The sequence below is a fragment of the Theobroma cacao genome, chromosome 2 (assembly GCF_053813885.1).
Source record: "Theobroma cacao isolate CCN51 chromosome 2, ASM5381388v1, whole genome shotgun sequence".
NCBI classification, from domain to species: domain Eukaryota; kingdom Viridiplantae; phylum Streptophyta; class Magnoliopsida; order Malvales; family Malvaceae; genus Theobroma; species Theobroma cacao.
In genome coordinates this window covers 2081957-2101194 of record NC_142640.1, presented here as the reverse complement: position 1 = coordinate 2101194, position 19238 = coordinate 2081957, and the positions used below count along the sequence as shown (strand labels likewise).

Genomic DNA, 19238 nt, shown 5'->3' with positions numbered 1-19238 from the left:
ATGAATTATAAAAATTAAAATTTTGTCATTTTTATTTTTTATCATCAAAACTTTGAACTTTCTTAATAATTATTTATGAAGCATATTTTATTTTTAAAATTTGGATCAAAGCATTTGGTTAATTTGGCTCTTTGGGAATGTTAGATAAACGGTCAAAAGAATTCAAAAATTTGAAAAACTGAGCACTTAAATTTAATAAATAAATAATAAATATAAAAAAAGGAAAGTCAGTCAGTCCCTCTCTCTGAAAAGTTTTTAAAATTTGAAAACCCCCTTAACCCCTCCATCGACGCGCGCCACTCTCTCTCTGTACTTTCCTTTTATGTGTATAAAAATATTTCTTTCTCATTATTACTTCTCTCTCCTTGTCTCTTTTTCATGGTCAGATATTTTCACAGAAAACATAAAGAAGCTCAGATCTGTTTGTTTATTTATCTTTCCTCTTTCAAAATTATAACTGTAAGCTCTCTTTATTCACTTTCTTTGGTCGTATTCTCATGTCTGAAATGTTTCAAATTTGATTGTAAATTTTGAGTTTTTTGTTTGGTCTAAATTTGTGAAATGTTATCTCGTTTTGCTTGAATTTCAGTTTGGGTTTATCTTGAAATGATCATATCTCATCTGGGTTTTTCGAATTCTTTGCTTTCGGGTGGATTTGTATGCAATGGTAATTATTATTTTTTTTTGGTTTCTGTTTCTGGGTTAACTCACAATAGAAGTTTCATTTGACTTCGTTTTCTGTTTCTCTTTTAAATTATAAGAGTAAGCTTTATTCTTCTTTTTTTTCTTATCTTCATTCACTTTCTTTGATTGCATTTTCATGTCTGAAATGATTCGAATTTGATTATGAATTCGATTTTTTTTTGGGGTCTGAATTTGTGAAATGTTATCTCGTTTGCTTGAATTTCATTGGGGTTTACCTTGAAATGATCATATCTTATCTGGGTTCTTCGGATTCTATGCTTTTGAGTGGATTTGTATGCAATGGTAATCTTCTTTCTGTTTCATTTGAGTTCACAACAAAAATTTTTAATAATTATATTAAATCTTAGATATATATCATGAATTTTAAGCTAGCTATTATAAAAACTGATGAAGCCCTGGCGAGAAAAATAAGCATTAGAATTTTAGCATTACACTATTTAGAGTTTTGAACTTCCCAGAACCGCACTGAATAATGTTTCATTACTGGTACGATGTTTTTTTGAGGTGAATGTTAATGTTTATGTTCTTTCTATCTTTTAGCCAGCCACCAAATAAATAGTGTTTAATTTCAGAATTAAGTATGTCAACGAAACAAAGGGAAAAAAATTAGGATTGAAATCATCAAATTCGGAGTTCAAACGTGTTGTCCTCTTAACAATTAGTTGATGGATTATACTTTGATTAATTATATGTTTATTATGTTAGCTTCTGCCATAATCAATTATTGACAGTTACCTGTTTGATAATTTATTCTCAGAGAATGGACTCTCTTCCTGATGCCATTGTTCAGTACATTTTGTCACACTTGAACAATGCTCGGGATGTTGCAGCTTGCAATTGTGTATCCAAGAGATGGAAGGAGTCATTGCCTTACCTTAGAAGTCTCTATTTTCCTCGCAACTCCTTTGATAGCCACTGTGGCAGTGATAACCCAGACTCCATTGTCTGGAAAATGCTTTCGATGATTGTATGTTTAGAGGAGCTTGTTGTTTACAGTCCTTTCACCAGTGCAGGCCTTGCCTTGTGGCTATTGCTGGTGCATTCATCACTCAAGCATCTTGAGCTGAGAATGGATAATATTACTGAATATCAGGCATGTCTTGATAGCCCTTCCAAATTGGACTGCATTAGTGCAGCAAAGAATTTGGAGTCCTTGAAGCTCTGGGGTGTGCTGATGGTTAATCCACCCAAGTGGGATGTTTTCAAAAACCTTCAAAGCCTCGAAATTGTTGGAGCAAGATTGGAGGATCCTGCATTTTCTGCTGCACTTAGGGCATGCCCTAATTTGACTAACTTAGTTCTGCTTGGTTGTGAAGGGGTTAGATCAGTTTCAATTGAGTTGCCATATTTAGAGCACTGTAAGCTGGACTTTTATGGCTTGGGGAACTGTTCCCTTTCCCTTACTTGTCCAAAAATTGAACACCTCGAGGTGCAAGGTTGTAGTTGGATTAGAGTTCGTGAGACCACATGCTTGAGGAACCTTTCAATCGCAAACAATGCTGGTACCTATTCCACTTATAATTCTAGTATTCTGTCTTGTTTTTATGCAGGATTTCTTTTTGCAAGAAAGAAAGAGAACAAAAATTTGAACTGAAATTTTAATTATTATTTTGCTTTGTGATGCTTTTAGGAAGAGTTTACATGGTAGACTTTGGGAAGCTTTCAGCCCTTGAATTCTTGTCCATGAGGGGGGTCCAATGGTGTTGGGATGCAATAAGCAAAATGCTAGAATGGTCTAGTGAGGTGAAGCATCTCTACATGAAGGTTGAATTCACTGGAGATTTGGAGACCCTTTTACCCTTTCCAGAGGTTGACTTTGTTGAATTTTTTAATAGCCATCCCAAGCTGCAAAAGTTTGATATCCATGGAGCCATGTTTGCTGCACTTTGCCAGAAAAACAGCTTGAAAAATGTAAGTTGATGACCGAAGTGGTATAATTGTTGATTCTCTGGCCTAAATTAACCTTCAAGGTTTCAGGTTTTACTCAAGAAAGAAAAATTTGTGTTTGCAGGTAGAACCAGGCTTTGTAATTCCATGCCTAGAGGAAGTTGTGGTCCAAGTAAGATCACCATTAAACGCTGAACAGAAAATGAGCACCCTGGAGTCCCTTCTGAAGTATGGGAAAAATCTGAAGACAATGGGAATAAGGATTCTTCAAATGAAGAGCAGCCATAGTAGCACAGATGACTTCTTTGATGAGATATGCAGGCTTAGGTTTATGAACCGCAAAATAGTCCGAATCGAATAAAGTTGACATGGGGGCACTTTCTCTGTCCTTTTTTTTTTTTTTAAGCACCGAAGTGAACAGTTTTGACTGCTAATTCTAAGCATAGAACATTGCTTAATGATGGTTTTCATGTATCTGATTCTCTCTATGTTTCATTGGGGGCATGTGGATTGATGTTTTTAATGATTAAGCCTTTCTTATTTATTTTTTAATGATCAAGTCTTACAGAGATTACATCTTAATTACAGCTAATACCACACATTTAATTATTAAATAATAATATTAATAAATGATAGGCGCAGGATAAGATCCACAAACAACGAGCATGATTGAGAATAGAAAAATAAGAATAATTACTTTGTTGCATTCATTCAATGGAGAGAAGCAAGAAAAATCCAACCAGAACAGCCAAGCTTTTGCTCCACTTTTCCATCAAAGAACATGCTGATTTATACGTACATACATACAAACATATGTACGTATGTAAAAAAATAAACATAAATATTTAAGTGTCTAATGCAGAGGTGGGAAAAGAGAAAAAACAGAGGAAGTTTAGGTTGCGAGTGCCAGGGATTTGTAATTTGTTAGTGAATGCAAAGGGAGGAATCGAACCCCACCTGTGACCTAGAACAAGGCTGTAGCTGTGAAGCTATTTGCTTCCTGAAATGGCGTTCGCGCGTGAAGATTGCAGATGGTCGCGCATCGCCCAATCAATGCAACGCGGTTTACATACCTTTTTCTCCATAGACGATGATGACAGACACAGTCACCATTTCCGGAAATTTTGAGATGAAAATGGTTATGTTCTGATACACTGTAAAAGCGTCAAAATTGTCTCCAGAAACGGAAAGGCGTAGCCATGCTGTCAAACTCACCTCCATCTTTGTATTTTTGGATTGGTTTGACAAATTCCAGAGAATCGACAGAGGATTAATGGAAAAAGACAGTATCGATTGGGAAGTAAAACAGATCGAATTGAATTCCATTAATTCAGCTTGATTGTTTTTTTTGTTTCGGTATTAATGAATTAAGAGATGTGATTTATTCGATTCTTTCCATAGATTTTTTATATTTAAGATTTATAACCGAATCGATTATTAATAATATATATTTATATAAGGTTAAGTTAAAGACACTTAAACTTTGTTAGTGATATATTAAGCAAAGTTTTATAAATATGTTTTTTATATTATTAATAGTCCGAATCCATCAAATCTATTAAATCGATTCAGATAAATTGATTTCAATTAGTTTCGAATTTAGACTATAATTCAAGCCATTTTAATACAATAATTTAATAAGTTGAATCTAAAAATATGATTTATTGCATTAATATTTTTGTATTTTATTTTAAATTAAATAAATTATTATATTTTTATTTTAAATTAAAATATCATTTATTATTATATATTATGTGGTATTGATATAATATTTTAATATGTTATAATAATAATAAAATGACATGATGACATAATTATACGATATTTTTTATCTGTCATATTAGTGTCACATAAATATAAAATGATAAATAATATTTTAATTAATAATCATTAATTAATCAATCATTGTGAAGACTAATTTGAATTAAAATAATATTATAAGATTTCATTGAATGCAGTGAAAATTTTTTTTTTGAAATAATTTAAAAATTTTATCAAGTATTATGTTTTTAAATTAAATTAAAAAATGCGTGACATGACAACATCTAAGGGAATTACTATGTTTAATTATGCCAACATTTCAACAATAATTATTTTAATTAATAATTATATCACGAAAACACAAGTCAAATATGAAATCAAATATTAATAAAAAAAAAAGGCTATAATAAATGTTGCAAGTGTCTTTTCTCAAAATATATTAAAGCTTTCCTTTTCCCTTTTTAGGCCTTTTAGTATCAATCATTGACGTTGAATAATCCCGAAATGACTAACTTGTTTACTTGAACGCAGAAATAATTAAAGCTAGACAAAATTTGAAACACAGATTCACATAAGCAACCACACAAAGAAGAGACAATATGTATAGTTATACTACACACCATAACTCCATCAACGGTACAAAATAGATTATATTAGGAGTAAGTAAACGGCCAGTTTGATTGGTTCAATTTATCACAATTGAGAATTAAATGGATGAAAATTTTTAAAAAATTAATTAAGTTTAAAGATAAGATTAAATTGATATCGGTTCTGTTATAAATTATAAAAATTAAAATTTTATCACTTTTATTTTTTATCATCAAAACTTTGAACTTTCTTAATAATTCTTTATGAAGCATATTTTATTTTGAAAATTTGGATCAAAGCATTTGGTTAATTTGGCTCTTTGCGAATGTTGATAAACAGTCAAAAGAATTCAAAAATTTGAAAAACTGAGCACTTAAATTTAATAAATAAACTAGTAAAGTACCCGTGCTACACGATGAGTTTGTAAATTTTATAAATAGTTGATGTTAAAAATTTAGTATAAAATATTTAAATTAGTAGAATCAAGAATTGTTTATTAATGTTAATAATTTTTGGTATTATAATTGTTATAAATTGTTAGAGAAAAAGAAGTAAAATGATGTATTTGTTATGATACGAATGTAAAAAGATAGATTATGTTATGGTAAAACTAATATACGATAATGGATAAACAGTTAAACAGACTTTGTTATGGTAAAAATAATACATAGTAACGTATAAATAGTTAAACAAAATTGTGTTAATTTATATATAATTTAAAAAGTAAGAATAAAAAGACGAATGTTTATTAGAAAATTAGTGGAAATTTTGTTATCAACTTTAAAAAGGGAAAAAAGTATTATCAGAAATATAGTTTTCTAAATAGAAGAGTTCTCGAACTTTCATTTATTTTCCTATTTTAGTTTTTGGAAGTTGGATGTGATTAATTGGATAACATATTAAAACATACAATCTCAATAACTAAACCTTTAAAACCAAATAAAAATAATAAACAGTTATAAGTTGAAAAAAAGAAACATCCCTTTCCTCATTTATGGTACAAAACATTGCTACATAATGAGTTTACAACATTTTCAACTTTGACATATATCTAACTTTTTCCGCATGTACCCTAAATAATGCCAATCCTTCCAAGCACAAATTGTTTTTTTCTTTTTGATGAACTTACAGAGCTCAGAGCTTGTTTCAGTACAATTTTGCAACTCTTTCTTAGTGACAAACCTTTGAGACCAAAGAATGATATAAATTAAGGCTTACTGGTGAATAGTTTTGCTCATTTAGGGACAAAATGAGATTCAAATGGCTTTAAGAAATTTGATAAAAAAATAAATTAACAATTCCAAGCTGAAGCACATTCCACAAGGCCAACTGTGCCCAAAAAGTTAGTTCTCATCTCTGGAGCAAAACCCTCAATGTCATCTTTCTCTTTTGCAAAACACTTGGAGACACAAAGAGAGGGAAATCGTAGTTCTTGACTTTCATTTTCTTGATTTCCACATCAAAGAATATGTGTAATTTAACAACATAGATAAGTTAAAAGGAAAGGGAAAGAAGAAAAAAAATCAAGGAATGGCATCCATGACCATTTTTTCCCTCATAATTAATTAACACTTGTTATTTACTAATTAAACTGCAATGAGTATAAATATTATATGACTTAATCTCCCAATTGAAATTGCCCATGGCCCCAGAATATAATAGCTAGAAATGTCATTGTACTCAATCATTTCACCATTGACAGCAACTTACAAAAGCCAAAATTTATGATATAATCATAAGATACTAAGATCCCGATAAAGTAGTATAATAATCACAAAGCAATTGTACCGTTGCAACAAAATATACCTCAGAGTACCGTTCCCTGAAATTCTCATCCTTAGGCAAAGAGAGACCCAAACCAGTCTCCTTCACTTCCTTCTTTTTTCCTCCTAGAATATGAACAACACATCATTTGGAAGATTAGAAATGACCATACTTTTATGCATTTATTAACAATGGATCCTAACAAACTTGAGCAAAAAAAAAAAAAACTTACCACAAGCAGACTTTTTTTTTTCTCCCATCTAGCCATATCATTAACTTCAAGTACAAATAAAATAAAACATAATTTAGAACAATTAGAAACACATTCTAGGCTTTACGGTTCCTGAAAACTATCCTCCAGTTTCCCAAGGTGTTTAGCCCGCAGAGACATCTGATAATCATAAACCTACACCCAACAATACTGGTGCAACTAATAAATCTAAATAGGAATTTAGGCAAACATTAAATATATTTTATACCCAGAAATACTATTCTCCATGCTCTAATGCCATTTTGTTTCCTTTGAAGAATTTGCTAAAACAATTAAACCAAAAAAATACTAGTATGCGTAAATGGCTGTCTGGAACTTTTTTGAGCATTTAAAAGTGAGTAGAGATAGAATCCCAAACCTGGCGATGCAGGAGGGATTTCTTTCCTGCCCATGTGTAATTTGGTTGGTAAGCACCTAATAGTTATTTCTGTGTCCCTTGAACCATCTAAAGATCTTAAGTTAATGTTTGCTGATCCCATGATAACATACTTATCATCAACTATGACCTTTTTGGTATGGACATAAATCATGAATCTGCAAAACTTTTAAGCCAATGCCTATCAAATATATAAGACGAAATTTCTAGAGTTAATCCAATATGGATGATCAACCAAAAAAAACCAATCTATTAAAATTGTGTTCTTTGCACAGATTTTGTTACCCATAGAAAGTGTTTTCGACCATGATTCGCTATGAATGGGCTATATATCTAAGCTCTGTTTCAGTTATAGAGCACTTTATTTTTTAAATGTGCATTCTTTGCTTGTATTTAACAAACATTTTAAAAAATATTCTGCATTGACAGAACTGCAAAAATGTGAGAGACAGAGATTGTTTGATACTACAAAATTATGCTAGTATTGATGCAATAAGTATTGTCAGAAAAGGTCTTTTGCAGCAACTATATACTAATTAATCAACAATTATTGTTTAATTTTTAGTCTTTGGTTGTTGCCAAATTAAGCAAGTAGTCATTGTTAAATCTGAATATACATTCTTTTGAAGAAGTTTTGGAAAGCTTCTGACTTTTGAAATTTTTATGATGACATTAAGTTTGAGTTTGATGCTACCCTTGAAAAAATAATCATAAATTCATAGCATTATTGACACAAAAACAATAGTACACACTTCATACAGAAGGTATCAAGAACATGCCATTGCCCTTTTTATTTTTGTATAATGACAATCCAATATCTATAAGATTCCTTCTCGTATGAATCAATAGAAAAATATGTAACAATGTGTACTTGTTAAAAAAGAACCAGAGCTTCTTTTGCCAAGGCTGCTTTTAGTCCTCAACAGAGTTTCCTCTAACCATTCATCCATTTTTATATAAGATAAGCTTTTCCATTGATGCAAAACTTCTCAATTCAGAAAATTAACCCAGTATGGAATTTTGAGACTAAAAATAATGTAAGTAGTTGTTACAATCACAGAGTATTTTGTACGTCCTAATCATCTTTTCAGGAAGCAAACACGTTCAGAACAGGAGAACCCATTTCGATTGAAATAAATCATTTGGCCAACTTACCTCAAGCAAAGAAGAATTACTACTCAAATCATTTTCAATTGTTTCTTTCAATCCATTCTTCATATTATCTGAAAAAGTCAAGAAAAATTTTAATGCTCTGATCTTAAATATAGCCATAATGTTCCAAATTTTGTCTTTTCATACATGTATGTGGGCTGTGACTTAAGCCCACCTATGTTTAATTATATGGAAAAATAAACTTAATGAAATGAAGGGGAATCATTTTCGCATATTGAATATATATTGTGAAAGAAAAGAAACAACTCAAACTGCAGAAAACCATTAATGATCATTATGGCAAGATGTTGATGAGACTAAGAAGACTAACCTCTAACCTTAGCCTGTCTTCCAAACCCTTCGCATTCCATAATCTTCGAAAAGCCCACTGGATGATTCAACTCCACTGCATCCATCCATCCAAACTCTCCATTGCATTGAGTCAAGGTGTTTCGACCGCAAATCCATCCGTTGACAACGGCCCGATTCCATGCAACGGATTAAAGCCTAAAAAGACGGACCGAAGCTCAGAAAGACAGTGGCAAAGCCCACGGCAATCAGCAATTTACCCATGAGTTGACTGCTGCACAAATAAGAAGTGAGTTGGCTGCTGCACAAATAAGAAGGGTTAAGTTTTGTGGTTGAGCATGCCCGAATCACATATGCGTGCTGATCTTGGAGAGGATGGTGATCGTGTTGAAGAACTTGGAAGTAGCATTTTCGATTAGGGCCTATTTGGGATTGTGATGCCTGAGTCGGGGCAGTGTGACCGTTTGAAGGTCGGTAGGATCAATAAAGGAAAAAGGACCAGGAAGAAAGGAAAAGTGGAACTAAAAACTCAAAAATGCCCTTTAATCCTGATAAAATACTAGGTATAAGTGTGGCATGTGGTGCATATATGTCGGTAAGAATCATATATAGTTTAGATAAATGAAACAAATAATAAATATAACAAAAGGGTGTCAGTCAGTCCCCCTGTCGGAAGAGTTCTTAAACTTTGCTCATTGGTACTTCTCTCTCCTTGTCTCGCTTTCAGGGTCAGGTATTTTCACAGAAACATAAAGAGGCTCCGATCTGTTTCTTTATTCATCTTTCCTCTTTCAAAATCATAACTGTAAGCTCTCTTTGTTTCTTTATTCATCTTTCCTCTTTCAAAATCATAAATGTAAGCTCTCTTTGTTCACTTTCTTTGATTGTATTCTCATGTCTAAAATGTTTCAAATTTGATTGTAAATTTTGAGTTTTTGTTTGGTCTAAATTTGTGAAATGTTATCTCGTTTTGCTTGAATTTCAGTTTGGGTTTATCTTGAAATGATCATATCTCATCTTGGTTTTCGAATTCTTTACTTTCGAGCGGATTTGTATTCAATGGTAATTAGTTTTTTTTGGTTTCTGTTTCTGGGTTAACTCACAATGAAAATTTCATTTGAGTTCATTCTGTGTTTCTCTTTCATATTATAAAAGTAAGCTTTATTCTTCATTTTTTTGTTCTCTTCATTCACTTTCTTTGATTGAATTTTCATGTCTGAAATGTTTCGAATTTGATTATGAATTCGATTTTCTTTTGGGGTCTAAATTTGTGAAATGTTATCTCGTTTGCTTGAATTTCATTTGGGTTTACCTTGAAATGATCATATCTCATCTGGGTTCTTAGGATTCTATGCTTTTGAGTGGATTTGTATGCAATGGTAATCTTCTTTCTGTTTCATTTGAGTTCACAACAAAAGTTTTTAATAATTATATTAAATCTTAGATATATATATCATGAATTTTAAGCTAGCTATTATAAAAACTGATGAAGCCCTGGCGAGAAAAATTAGCATTAGAATTTTAGCGTTACACTATTTAGAGTTTTGAACTTCCCAGAACCGCACTGAATAATGTTCCATTACTGGTATGATGTTTTTTTGAGGTGAATGTTAATGTTTATGTTCTTTCTATCGTTATAGCAAGCCACCAAATAAACAGTGTTTAATTTCAGAATTAAGTATGTCAACGAAACAAAGGGAAAAAAATTAGGATTGAAATCATCAAATTCGGAGTTCAAACGTGTTGTCCTCTTGACAATTAGTTGATGGATTATACTTTGATTAGTTATATGTTTATTATGTTAGCTTCTGCCATAATCAATTATTGACAGTTACCTCTTTGATAATTTATTCTCAGAGAATGGACTCTCTTCCTGATGCCATTGTTCCGGACATTTTGTCACACTTGAACAATGCTCGGGATGTTGCAGCTTGTAAATGTGTATCCAAGAGATGGAAGGAGTCATTGCCTTACCTTAGAAGTCTCCATTTTCCTCGCAACTCCTTTGATAGCCACTCTGGCAGTGATAACCCAGACACCATTGTCTGGAAAATGCTTTCGATGATTGTATGTTTAGAGAAGCTTGTTGTTTACAGTCCTTTCACCAGTGCAGGCCTTGCCTCGTGGCTATTGCTGGTGCATTCATCACTCTAGCATCTTGAGCTGACAATAGCTGATATTACTGCAAATCAGGCACGTCTTGATAGCCCTTCCAAATTGGACTGCATTAGTGCAGCAAAGAATTTGGAGTCCTTGACGCTCTGGGGTGTGCTGATGGTTAATCCACCCAAGTGGGATGTTTTCAAAAGCCTTCAAAGCCTCAAAATTGTTGGAGCAAGATTGGATGGTCCTGCATTTTCTGCTGCACTTGGGGCATGCCCTAATTTGACTAACTTAGTTTTGTTTGGTTGTGAAGGGGTTAGATCAGTTACAATTGAGTTGCCATATTTAGAGCACTGTGAGCTGGAATTTGGTGGCTTGGGGGACTGTTCCCTTTCCCTCACTTGTCCGAAAATTGAACACCTCAAGGTGCAAGGTTGTACTTGGATTAGAGTTCATGAGACCACATGCTTGAGGAACCTTTCAATTGCAAGCAATGCTGGTGCCTATTCCACTTATAATTCTAGTATTCTGTCTTGTTTTTATGCAGGATTTCTTTTTGCAATAAAGAAAGAGAACTAAAATTTGAACTGAAATTTTAATTGTTATTTTGCATTTTGATGCTTTTAGGCAGAGTATACATGGTAGACTTTGGGAAGCTTTCGGCCCTTGAATTCTTGTCCATGAGGGGGGACCAATGGTGTTGGGATGCAATATGTAAAATGCTAGAATGGTCTAGTGAGGTGAAGCATCTCTACATGGAGGTTAGATTCACTGGAGATTCGGAGACCCATTTACCCTTTCCAAAGGTTGACTTTGTTGAATTTTTTCATAGCCATCCCAAGCTGCAAAACTTTGATATCCATGGAGGCATGTTTGCTTCACTTTGCCAGAAAAACAGCCTGAAAAACGTATGTCGATGACCACAGTGGTGTTATTGTTGATTCTCTGGCCTAAATTAACCTTCAAGATTTCATGTTTTACTCAAAGAAAGAAAAATTTGTGTTTGCAGGTGGAACCAGGGTTTGTAAGTCCATGCCTAGAAGAAGTTGTGGTCCAAGTAAGATCAACATTAAACGCTGAACAGAAAATGAGCACCCTGGAGTCCCTTCTGAAGTATGGGAAAAATCTGAAGACAATGGTAATAAGTACTCGTCAAATGAAGAGAAGCCATAGTAGCAAAGATGACTTCTTTGATGAGATACGCAGGCTAAGGTTTCTGAGCCGCAAAATAGTTCGAATTGAATAAAGCTGACAAGGGGGCACTTTCGCTTCTCTTTTTTCTTTTAAGCTCTGAAGTGAACAGTTTTGACCGCTAATTTTAAGCACAGATCATTGCTTAATGATGGTTTTCACGTATCTGATTCTCTCTATGTTTCATTGGGGACCTGTGGATTGATGTTTTTAATGATCAAGCCTTTTTTATTTATTTTTTAATGATAAAGTCTTACAGAGATTATATCTTAATTACAGCTAATACCACACATTTAATTATTAAATAATAATATTAATAAATGATAGGCACAGGACAAGATCCAGAAGCAACGAGCATGATTGAGAATAGAAAAATAAGAATAAGTACCTTGTTGCATTCATTCATTGGAGAGAAGCAAGAAAAATCCAACCAGAACACCTAAGCTTTTTGCTCCACTTTTCCATCAAAGAACATGCTGATTTATACATACATACATACAAACATATGTGCATATGTACGTACGTACCTAGAAACTGTTGCCATTGGCATGCAAATCGGATGGAAACCAATTCAAGAAAAATAAGGGTGGGTGTAACATGTGGTGTATGCACTGGTCCTGTCAGTTAATGATAGAAAAGGGAGACATTTCTCTTCATCATGGTAAATGTTAATACTCTTTTAAACTTTTAATGGTAAAAAAATTTCCTTCTGCAACATACATGAAGAAGAAAAATAACGAGAAAAGAAAACAAGTTTTTTTGAATTTCCTCATCTACTACTCACCGTTTAGATAAGCTTCTTCTTTTGGAAGAATCGCTTCAAGTACCATACTTGCAGACCCGAAGCAGTGATGCAGATACCCAAAGACATAATACTAAACCACGCAACTCTGCCATTTGTGGTCTCGCTCACAGTCCTCATTTCTGCTTCTCTGTTATCCAATAAGGATGAGAGATATGTAGGATGTTAGCTACTTGAAAGAAAGGCTCAAACTTTGAATGCACCTGAACCGAAACAGTAAGAATTACCTGCTTTTCAGATAGAGCAAGTTCTCATGAATGGCCTCCACTGCTCCTTCAAGTTTCCTCAGCTCGAGCTCAACACCCTATATGCAAATAAGTATGATGAAACACGCAAATGCATACAAAAAAGGAGCATATAGATATGGAAATATGAGAGAAAGTTTGATAGCAACATAAATATGGTAAACTCATCAGGAAGCTCAAACCAATTTGTTAAGAAGAAGTTGTCATACCAACAAAAGTTATAAAAAAATCACTAGGTCATTAAAAAATTTCAACTTAGCAAAACAAAATTCCAAGCTTTGTATTTGCATAAAATCAATTCCTCAACCTCACCGTCACAAATTCCACATAGTTCTGTGAAATCAACAATTACTATATGAATTCCTTTTGAGTTTTGAACAAAAGTTGATTGGTATAATTTCTGGCATAGGAAAAATTGAAGTTCAGCAATAAAAAACTTCTACTGTGAATTTGATACTAGGACAAATAAAAATTCATTAAGGATGATCATCTCAAAAAACCATTTAGAACCAACAATTAGTCTGCAGTGGGAGCAGGAACACCCATGGTTTCCTTTCTAAATCCAGACATGATTTAAGACGAAACAAGGAACTTCAAAAATGCTCACCTCAATTTTTTCTTTTCTGGCAACTGATTCCCAATCTTTAGCTGCAATCCCGGTTTTCCAGTCAATGTTGACACTAACATCTCCACCTCCATGAGCATGGCCATCCAACCAGAAACATGCCAGGTAATTACCAGCCTCCTGAGTTGTGAATGCAAATTGACCATGCGTCACATTCTCCTTGTGATGAAGATTATTCCCATAGGGAGATGTCACCTATACAGTACACACTGCAAGTTAGAAATTTGCTGCAAGTAAATTACGCCTAAGGATGTAAAACTTTCCCTAGGTTGAGTCACTGGGTTTTGCAATTTCATTTCTATAGACCTAAAAATATATTGAAAAGACAAACTAATGGACAGTAACTGAACCTCTGCTCCAAAACATGTTTGAATATCTACAGGGTCAATGTGGAGATAAAGAAGATGATTCTAGATTCATCCTTAAATTTTCATTCTTCCAATATCCTACAGGATTATTTTTCAATAATGAACTTAGAGAGATCAACTCAACGGTTCCAAATAAATTCCATTGGATCCCATGAATTCAAATCTCTCTTTTTCCATAATTTGCTAATAATTCAGCTTATAGCTAAAATGGTCAATTTATTTCCCCTAAAACAAAATAATGCTACATCTACATAAAAAATAAGCTATTTTAAGCACAACAACCAACAAGCCTATTTCATTCCAAAACTATGAACGCGAAAGTCAAACCTTTCACCATTATTCCATTTATATCAACAAAAATAACAGCCAAAATTTAAAATTTTCATTAATTTTTACTCACTTCTCCAAATTTTACTTTTAGCCGTATTCATTACTTATTCATCCAAAATTTCTACTAATCTTGGCCTAACAGATCGAAAGGGGAATTTCGGAAGAAGAATAACCTTGACGGAAATGGTAGGGGTGTGACCGTGATCCTCAGAAACCACAACATAGTCAGCCAAAACGACGACGTTGCTCTGGATTTCCTCTGAGACGCACTTGGTGCCGGAAGTGGGAAGATTCAACCATATGGCGTCACCCACCGGAGCATTACTCAAAAAAGCCAACAGCAACAATACCACGATTACCAAAGATGGAAACATCACCGCCCCTCGCACGTTAGAGTCCCCCTTCATCTCTCTCTCTCTCAACGAATTTCTTTGTTTCTTCCTTCCTTCCTTTGTTCTAAAACTTCGAGGTTTCGTAGGGGCTGAGATCAGAAAACGTTGACAGACGGGACTTTGACGAGAGAATTACTTTGGATTTGGATCTGTCTTCGACTCTCGAGCACCAAACCAAAGAGGCAACGGCCAACTCCGCCTTCCGTTTCTTCCTTTGCTTTCTTTATTGCTTCCTTTTTTATTTTATTTAAAAATAAATAATGATAAAAAATGCTTTGACCGGTGGCCAACATTGAATGGAGTATATTTTTTTCATGAAAACCACCATGTTTGTAATAAATTATTATAAACTACTATTATCCGTTTTAAAAAATAAAATATTTTTATCTTACTTTAAATTAAGTATGTAATATTTTTTAATATGAAAACAAGTTTATAAAATAAAATAAATAAGAGCATTAAAAGTTTGGAAAAAGAGAATTGGTTTTAAGATATTTTAAAAAAAGGAAAAGAATATATCATATAATAAAATTTATAAATTAATACTTTAATAATGGTGAAATACTAATAATAAAAATGTTACTTTATTATGTAAAAAAACACTTGCAATAGTAATTTTTATATTGTTAATAAAAAAAGAAATGATTAATTGACTCAAATAAAAATTTATAGATTTGAAAATAAAATTATTTTGCTGAATATGAAGCTATAAAAAATTAAAAAATTTTAAATGTATTAAATTAATTCTTATTCAACTATTACCTGTAACATACTAACCATTTTATAATTTTTTGTATTTTTTTTGGGTTTGAATTCTAAATCAATAAATATTATTATGGTATTTTATTAGTCTACGAGTACAGACAAGATCCCCGGTCCAAGCCCAACCCGCAAGCACACAGACTACCGGCTGGCTTCATTTTGGGCCTAGGCGTAGACAAAGTGTTAAACCTTATGGGTGGAGCCGAAAACCGGACCGTATCAGTCTCGGGCCGATGATAGGCCTAGTCATCTACCCAATTTATTTTGGTGTTACAAATAATATTATTTTCGACTTAAATATCGTATCAAAACAAACCCTTAATTTTAACAAAAATTACAATTATCATATCTTAATATAACGTGACTTGATAATGTGATTATTTAATAACTTTTTGTCCACGTGATATATAATATCAGTTGTCATGTTAACTCCCACGTTATATTTACTTTTACGGCCGTTAATTTTTCGTTAAATGGAATTACAGAGGAGTAACTTGGTAAGAACCAACATAATGTACTTTTTCTAAAGAGCAATGGATTGTATGTTCAACGGCCAGTGAAGTAAGGTCCCCATCTAGCAATTTTTGTTTGATATCTAATATTCCTATGTGCTCTCGTGAGCTGTCAAACCTTTTATTTCCAAAACCCATTACATTATTGGTAGGCTAGCATCGAACAAACCCCACTTTGTTCATCCAAAGAATTCAAAAGAAGACAGCGGTGTTTGATGCTTCAACAATGTCAAATGGCCATGACCCCACTTTTCATTAAGTTCAAGATTCCCAATCCTTTTGATTGAGATAAGGAAAGCCATCCACATCTCCCCCCACCTTCTTCACAGTCCCAGAACCACACAAAATGGTACTGGTTTTGTTCTCCTTTGGTATTAAAGGCTAAAGGATTCATTAAATAAAAAAGGGTATTCCCAACGGTCCAATGGCTCCTTCTTTAGCCATCTAAAGCTAGGAAAATTTAAAATAATCAAGGATTGAATTAGGATAAGAATGGGATGATTAGGGAATAATATACTTTCTGTTCATTTTATATATTTTTAAAGTCTTCTTTTATTTTTCGATGAATCATTATTTTTTTAAAAAAATTAACTTAATAAAACGTGTAGAGTCTACACTTATAAAATTGCGAGTGTATTTTTTATTATAAGAACCTACTTTTATTCATTTTATCACTAGTGTTTAGTTGACATATAGGACCAAAGTAGCCATCCTTTAAATGATTCTCCACCCACTAACTTATTTTTCCATGTACTGCTACTAACATTATTCCCTAGCCAGATCTGTGCTTGAATTCACACCCAACATCAAAAACATGGAAGCCCTCCTCTCCCAATTCACCTTCCTTTCAGATCAAGCTTTACAAGACAAGAACTTTGATCCATCGACCATCGAAGACCTGATGAAGCTCTTTGAGATCGAATCTTACAAGGCATGGGCGGCTATGGAACTTGAACAAGAAGAAGAAGTGAAAGAAGCTGAAACAACCATGCAGCAAGCTGAGGATTATCTTGACTCTGTCATGGAAAGTGCAATGGATGAGTTCAGGCGCTTTGAGGAGGAAATGGAACGCAGGTCAAAGGCTGAACTGAACGGCCTGGAAGAGACTGCTGAGAGAGCTAGAAAAATGGGAAACTTGATGGAAAAAGGTGCAACTATTGCCTCCAAAAAGTATATGGAGGCGGCAGTGAATTCTGCTACTGCTTCCATGAAATCAGCTTGGAAGGGGCTTTCCTCTAACAAGGTTCATCCTTCATGAAAAGCAAAATTTCTTTTGTATTCATAATTGAAAGGGCCCTTTTGGGTTTCCTTTCATTGTTAATGTTTGTTATAGCTTGCATTACTGTTAAAAGTAGAAAGGTAAAGTAATTAAAAACCCCATGAACTGGGTTTCAAGAACATTGGCAAACCATGTTTCAGGAATAAGAGATTTGCCAAGATCAAGCAGGTAATTTTCCATTCATCTTTCTGTGTCTTTTTTACTTGAATGACACCATGAACTAGCCTAAACATCACAGATTTTTTCAATGACTTCAGCCGCAACTGTAAATTAATTTGTTCCTGTATCTTATTAGATTATCTTGGCCTGATATTCCTACCCAAATTCTTCAATTTCCATGGCATTCAATCTGATTTCTGAGTTCCCCTTTGCTTAATACCATGTACAGTTTCTTCAATAGGCACATTTTTCCAGGGAATGATTCTGTCAAAGGAGCAGTGTTAGTTAATTTCTGTGGTCATGGATGCTTATTTGCATAGTTTTCCACTGATATGCCTTTTCTGCCATGGTCAGTGTAAGACTCTCCCTCTGCAAGAGTTGAATATGAGCTGACATTTTACCCCTAGTGATAGAGCATATGATGCAGATAAAATCAAATTTTCAGTTGCATTTACAGGCAAAGGCAAGAAACCAGAATCATCCTACTCTTACCAGAAAGTCTAAATAAAGTAAAGATGATGATTCCCACAAAAAGGCAGAAACAGCAACCCTCCATCTCTCAACAAACTTAATACTAATAGCAAAGTCTGTCATGTGATCATGTCCATCCCATGTCTGATAAAATTTGAGCTCATTGAAGTAACAATCATCTCCACTTAAATTAAATCGAATAAATGTGGTTTCAACTTTTCCGACATTACATCTTGTAATTTCAATTTTTCCAATTAGTATGATGTGGTTATCTTTTTTTTTTCTCTATTAGTATCTTGTGAATAATTTCTGTGAGATGTTAAGTTAATCTATTCGTTCGCATTTAAAGATTTTTTTTATAATTTTATTGGATAAAATTAACGTTATAATCTCTTGTGAAAATAAAATTATCTATAAGGTACTAATCTAGAAAAAAAAGATATTCATGGGGTTTTAATTGAAAAAAATATCATACGATCATGTGAAAAAAAATTAAAATTATAAAAGATATAAGTGAAATTTACCTAAATAAATTTGAGGAGAGCAAATAAGTTGAGTAACACTTTGATTATCTCAACTCTTTTGGGTGCTTTAATTTTCCTTGTAAGGGCACCATTGATAAAATTAAAACTTCCAAGGACTAATTTCATTGATATATTTGTTCAAGTTAGTCCTTCCCAAGTCCCATCCCTGATCCCTCCATCATAAACCTTGCTCATCAGTCTCAAATTCTTCTAATAATTTCAAAATTCTCTCTATTATTTATGTTTTATACACATTTGATATTGAAAATGAGAATTTTTAATGAAATTGGTAAATACAATTTGAGAAATCGAATAAGAGGTAAAATTTTTTTTCAGAAAAAAAAAATTCATCACTTAAACGCACTTGAACCCACACTCCCAAAACTGAAAATTTTCTATTTTTTTAGATAATTAAATAAAAAATAAGATTTTTTTAGTATGCATATAATACTTTAAACACAACCTTAAGATTTGAATTATATTACTTACAATTATCTTGTGTTCGTTTGATTTCCTCATAAATCTTAAATTATTTCCAAACAAATTCAAATAAATTTTTATTTTAAATTAAATAGATATTTATAATTAATAATTAATTAATTATAATTTATAAAAAAAAATTATATTAAAAATTTTCATTGTCAATATCTTTCAAGTCCATT

General features: G+C 32.9%; 4 protein-coding genes and 1 long non-coding RNA gene across 10 annotated transcripts; 3 read left to right on the top strand and 2 right to left on the bottom strand.

Moving 5' to 3' along the window:
* The first annotated feature begins 319 nt into the window (after positions 1 to 319).
* LOC18607340 (F-box/RNI-like superfamily protein) lies at positions 320 to 3144 on the top strand. Of its 3 annotated transcripts, none has more exons than XM_088803266.1 (4): positions 320 to 459; positions 1463 to 2207; positions 2336 to 2616; positions 2717 to 3144. In XM_088803266.1, the coding sequence occupies exons 1-4, from the start codon at positions 379 to 381 to the stop codon at positions 2951 to 2953; spliced, it is 1344 nt and encodes a 447-aa protein (XP_088659392.1). In that variant the 5' UTR covers positions 320 to 378; the 3' UTR covers positions 2954 to 3144. The 3 variants fall into 3 exon arrangements, with proteins under 3 accessions (XP_088659392.1, XP_007041506.3, XP_088659393.1); XM_007041444.3 differs by lacking the exon at positions 320 to 459 and adding an exon at positions 492 to 667; XM_088803267.1 differs by lacking the exon at positions 320 to 459 and adding an exon at positions 748 to 987.
* Positions 3145 to 6025: 2881 nt separating this feature from the next.
* On the bottom strand, positions 6026 to 9100 carry LOC18607339 (uncharacterized). The gene is made up of 3 exons (XR_016024633.1): positions 8836 to 9100; positions 6938 to 8575; positions 6026 to 6830 (listed from the first exon to the last, which is right to left on the bottom strand). It is a non-coding gene; the product is annotated as an uncharacterized LOC18607339 (long non-coding RNA).
* A 175-nt stretch (positions 9101 to 9275) lies between these two features.
* On the top strand, positions 9276 to 12380 carry LOC18607338 (F-box protein At1g10780-like). 4 transcript variants are annotated; one of them, XM_088803612.1, is made up of 5 exons: positions 9276 to 9408; positions 9541 to 9618; positions 10671 to 11415; positions 11544 to 11824; positions 11926 to 12380. In XM_088803612.1, the coding sequence occupies exons 3-5, from the start codon at positions 11088 to 11090 to the stop codon at positions 12160 to 12162; spliced, it is 846 nt and encodes a 281-aa protein (XP_088659738.1). In that variant the 5' UTR covers positions 9276 to 9408; positions 9541 to 9618; positions 10671 to 11087; the 3' UTR covers positions 12163 to 12380. The 4 variants fall into 4 exon arrangements, with proteins under 4 accessions (XP_088659738.1, XP_088659739.1, XP_088659740.1 ...); XM_088803613.1 differs by lacking the exon at positions 9276 to 9408 and having other exon boundaries at positions 9417 to 9546; XM_088803614.1 differs by lacking the exon at positions 9276 to 9408 and having other exon boundaries at positions 9475 to 9618.
* A 351-nt stretch (positions 12381 to 12731) lies between these two features.
* On the bottom strand, positions 12732 to 15104 carry LOC18607337 (transmembrane emp24 domain-containing protein p24delta3-like). Its single transcript, XM_007041440.3, has 4 exons — positions 14651 to 15104; positions 13762 to 13974; positions 13137 to 13213; positions 12732 to 13039 (listed from the first exon to the last, which is right to left on the bottom strand). The coding sequence occupies exons 1-4, from the start codon at positions 14882 to 14884 to the stop codon at positions 12895 to 12897; spliced, it is 669 nt and encodes a 222-aa protein (XP_007041502.1). The 5' UTR covers positions 14885 to 15104; the 3' UTR covers positions 12732 to 12894.
* Positions 15105 to 16833: 1729 nt separating this feature from the next.
* Positions 16834 to 17605, top strand: MEE9 (maternal effect embryo arrest 9). The gene has a single exon (XM_007041438.3). The coding sequence runs from the start codon at positions 16958 to 16960 to the stop codon at positions 17399 to 17401; it is 444 nt and encodes a 147-aa protein (XP_007041500.3). The 5' UTR covers positions 16834 to 16957; the 3' UTR covers positions 17402 to 17605.
* Positions 17606 to 19238: the final 1633 nt, after the last annotated feature.

Excerpts from the sequence above, each read along its gene's own strand:
- LOC18607338 (XM_088803612.1), top strand. The coding sequence starts at position 11,088 with ATGGTTAATCCACCCAAGTGGGATGTTTTCAAAAGCCTTCAAAGCCTC. Across the intron at positions 11,416-11,543 it reads TTCAATTGCAAGCAATGCTG|GCAGAGTATACATGGTAGAC; the intron begins GTGCCTATTCCA and ends TGATGCTTTTAG. Across the intron at positions 11,825-11,925 it reads AGAAAAACAGCCTGAAAAAC|GTGGAACCAGGGTTTGTAAG; the intron begins GTATGTCGATGA and ends TTGTGTTTGCAG.
- MEE9 (XM_007041438.3), top strand. The coding sequence starts at position 16,958 with ATGGAAGCCCTCCTCTCCCAATTCACCTTCCTTTCAGATCAAGCTTTA.
- LOC18607337 (XM_007041440.3), bottom strand. The coding sequence starts at position 14,884 with ATGAAGGGGGACTCTAACGTGCGAGGGGCGGTGATGTTTCCATCTTTG. Across the intron at positions 13,975-14,650 it reads CCCCTACCATTTCCGTCAAG|GTGACATCTCCCTATGGGAA; the intron begins GTTATTCTTCTT and ends TGTACTGTATAG. Across the intron at positions 13,040-13,136 it reads TTGCTCTATCTGAAAAGCAG|AGAAGCAGAAATGAGGACTG; the intron begins GTAATTCTTACT and ends ATTGGATAACAG.
- LOC18607340 (XM_088803266.1), top strand. The coding sequence starts at position 379 with ATGGTCAGATATTTTCACAGAAAACATAAAGAAGCTCAGATCTGTTTG. Across the intron at positions 460-1,462 it reads CCTCTTTCAAAATTATAACT|AGAATGGACTCTCTTCCTGA; the intron begins GTAAGCTCTCTT and ends ATTTATTCTCAG. Across the intron at positions 2,617-2,716 it reads AGAAAAACAGCTTGAAAAAT|GTAGAACCAGGCTTTGTAAT; the intron begins GTAAGTTGATGA and ends TTGTGTTTGCAG.